The sequence below is a fragment of the Periophthalmus magnuspinnatus genome, chromosome 16 (assembly GCF_009829125.3).
Source record: "Periophthalmus magnuspinnatus isolate fPerMag1 chromosome 16, fPerMag1.2.pri, whole genome shotgun sequence".
Lineage (NCBI taxonomy): Eukaryota > Metazoa > Chordata > Actinopteri > Gobiiformes > Gobiidae > Periophthalmus > Periophthalmus magnuspinnatus.
Window position 1 is genome coordinate 13342779 of NC_047141.1, and position 3447 is coordinate 13346225.

Genomic DNA, 3447 nt, shown 5'->3' on the forward strand with positions numbered 1-3447 from the left:
AAAAGTAATCAGTTATCAGTATAAAAACATTGAAACCATTTATTTTAGTTTCTTCATTATTATTACAATAATTTCTCCTGCCTATTTGTCCATGCAGCCTTGAGTGCATTTTTTGCAGTAACTTATAGAACACTGATACCACCTACTGGCAGCAGGACAATACACACGAGGGAAAAAAAGGAAAATCTTACTATGCACTTGCTTATGCACAAACTAATAATTCATCAGGAAATTCAGGTATTTTTATTTCAAGAAAACAAGATTAATAAATATACAATGGCATAAAACTATTGGTTGATTCAAACATTGCATGGAAACTGCCAGTGAAAGTCTTTTTGGTCAGCGCTGCCTCTTTGCTTGAAATTTGTAGACAGCTGCAGAATTTTTGGTCTCATTCTTTACCTTAATCTTCCTTCTTTTATCCTGAATGAAAAAGACATGTTATACTTAACATCTGAATTATGTAAACATTTCAATTAGAGCCATCTCTTACCTGCAAATCTTTTCTGGTCTGAATTTTTTCACTAATGACAAACATCTTCTTTTCCCTGTCTATCCTCTGGCCAAGGATTTTATACTGGTGTCTACGCTGCTTACTTAGTTTCTATGGAAAGAAATATTCAAATACATTAATATACATTGTTATATAATATTATTCTCATGGTTGAGGCAGCGTATGTTAATGAACATTCATGACACAAATGCAAACATGCCTAGGGCCAATTTCCAACTATTCACTCAAGCACACGCACATAGAAACAGCAGTGTAAAACACTGGAGGCAAGGTGAAGTGTCTTGCCCAAGGGTACATCAATATGTACAGATGAGAACGAACCTTTGGGTGATCATGGGTAAGCCTACTGAGCCACTGTGTGACAATAATGACTAAAAACAATTATTTATTATTTTCTTTTTTTACTCACCTCAACACTTTGAGGATCTACAGCTCCTTGGATGCTCTTTGTTTTCAACGTATCTATAGTTGGCCTGTTGAACACTCTGTCCACCAGCTCAGGCATAGTGTTGAGGTGAGTCGCCAAATCAAATGACTGAACTAAAAAACAAAAAAACAAAAAAAACCACAGCACAAAAACATTGAATTGACCATGAAACGTGAGGCCAATTGTTAATCAAAAACTGGAAATATCTGTGTAATCCCTCAATTGTCCAGGTCTGATCCATAAAAACTGTAAAGATTGCTAATGGATAAGATAAAGGTCCAAGAGTACAATTCAAATTCTACCTTTTTTTTTAGAATCCACAAAGAATATGTGCTTGTTTTTTGGTTTGTTGTCTGTGTCTAGAAGATGAAGCTCTCCTTTTAACCTCTCAATTTTCTGAAAAGTACAGAATGAATTTCAGCAAAACAAAGCATCAGAGAGTATTTATCCACTGGGTTTACAACATATAACAACTTACCTTAGCTTCTGCAACTCTCTTCATTTCTATGTATTTGATGTCCTGTGTCCGCATCATCTTCTTCTGTTCCTCTGTCATCTCTTCGTCAGTGGATTTCTTTGCTACGTGTACTCCATCCTACCATAAACATAAGTGAAACTTTGAACAAGACCACAAAGCCTGATCAACAAGAGAATGAATGTTATTGCTACCAACCTTCAGCTGAGAATTTATCATTTTGAAGTAGAACTCATCGGGATTCTTGTCCAGTGCTTTCTTTCGCAAAGCAGCAAGTGTGTTTTGCTTCTTGTGATAGTCACTGTATATAAAAAGATAGTCTTTTATAGATGACAATACAGGGCATAAATAGAACTGCTGAATAGAGGCAGGAGATACACACAAAAGGTAATATTGCAACTACTTTTGGAAAAATTACTATAATTGGGTATTTAGTCTACAATACAAAAAAACAAACACATGAATGACATTACTGCCCTTTTGTGGTTAATTTTAATGTCAATGTTTAGTACGATACTTGAATCTCAACAATCACATTTACAGGCACCATATATCACATTTTTATGGAATCCTAGAATATTATCTGAATATTTTCACAGGAATAATGAAAAATATATTAAGATAGAATGTCACTATTGCCCATCCCTATTATCAGTGCTTAATACACCCGAAATACACCGTTATGTTGAAATTAGAAACGACTTCATTATCATTATGAGTAAGCAGTAGCACAATAGCAAGTGTAGTGAAAAGCTTTTCATTAACACATCTGCATACGATATTTCCATGCACAATAATTACAAGTGTGGACAGATTTTTCAACTTACTCTGCTCTAAGTTTGTAGTCTTTCTTTTTCTCCAATAATCCCAGATGTTTTCGAAATCCGGGCTATTGATAGGAAAAGATACCATGGTTAACAGAGTTGACATTACAACTCCTCATAGACATATGCTGTTTATTCACATTGACCCGAGCTAGCATGCTAACCAACAACAAACCTGAGATCTTTCATGGTGGTTTTTTTGTCGGGATTTCAACGCTTTCCTGAAAGACGACATTTTGTCCAACACCACTGAGAACTTCTAGTACAAATCAAACAACTTATGATAGTTCCTAGTGAGAATTTGTTAGCTTTTCCAGTGCTCTGCAGCTCTGTGCTATTCTAGGACACGTGGATTCCACTTCCTGCCCGGACCGGTGTAGTTCCTCTTCGCAGATTCGCAACGTAATAACGCAAGTTAGTGTTTATGATGGTAATTACAGTTTTGTATAGTGTTAGTAAGTAACAAAAAATCTATGTCATGTAGTGTAAATTAAACGCAACAACAGACATTGTGACTAGTTTGTAAGTTTGACTATTTTTTCCATGTAATACCCATTTTAGACACTTGGGGGAAGCGCAGTATCACTTTTTATTACAGCTAAAAATCATCTACATTCTACACATCTTCGTTCAGTCTCTCTTGAAGTTAAACGTTTTGGACTCAGGTATTAAGGTTATAAACATATGTTGCAATCACTTAACCATTTGGATTTCAGTGAGGTTTGCGTGCAACCATGAATGTATTTAAAAGATCAGCAACATTTCCCTCCACTTATCCAAATGATTTAAGACTTGAATATATGTTCAACATGTTATTTTTCATGCTTCCTTGTTTGTTCTAGGTTAAATTCAAAGGTGCAATGTGTGGATGGTCCATCACTGTGTCCATGGACAGCTTTGTCTGGATGTTCCACAGTATGGCATTATTTTATCTATCTTGCATTTATTCAATCACAGGTGTTTTTATTGCTCAGAATGACCTTGGACAAAATATTTTTACTGTGAGCAGGGTCTCCTCCACAGATCTGACCTGTAATTTCGATATCAGCTGCTTGTCTCCATGAAGATGGATATGTTTAATGCCATACTGTGGAAAATTTTACACAAAACAATAACATCTGCATTGAGAAAAGATTGTGGCAGACCCACCAGAATGTTACATAGTGTAGATTTAATTCCATATGTTCTTTGTAAAAGTCTATTGGTG

General features: G+C 35.4%; 1 protein-coding gene across 1 annotated transcript; it reads right to left on the reverse strand.

Moving 5' to 3' along the window:
* Nucleotides 1–227: 227 nt before the first annotated feature.
* Nucleotides 228–2618, reverse strand: utp11 (UTP11 small subunit processome component). Its single transcript, XM_033980984.2, has 8 exons — nucleotides 2416–2618; nucleotides 2244–2305; nucleotides 1615–1717; nucleotides 1420–1536; nucleotides 1244–1337; nucleotides 924–1054; nucleotides 494–604; nucleotides 228–423 (listed from the first exon to the last, which is right to left on the reverse strand). The coding sequence occupies exons 1-8, from the start codon at nucleotides 2473–2475 to the stop codon at nucleotides 340–342; spliced, it is 762 nt and encodes a 253-aa protein (XP_033836875.1). The 5' UTR covers nucleotides 2476–2618; the 3' UTR covers nucleotides 228–339.
* Nucleotides 2619–3447: the final 829 nt, after the last annotated feature.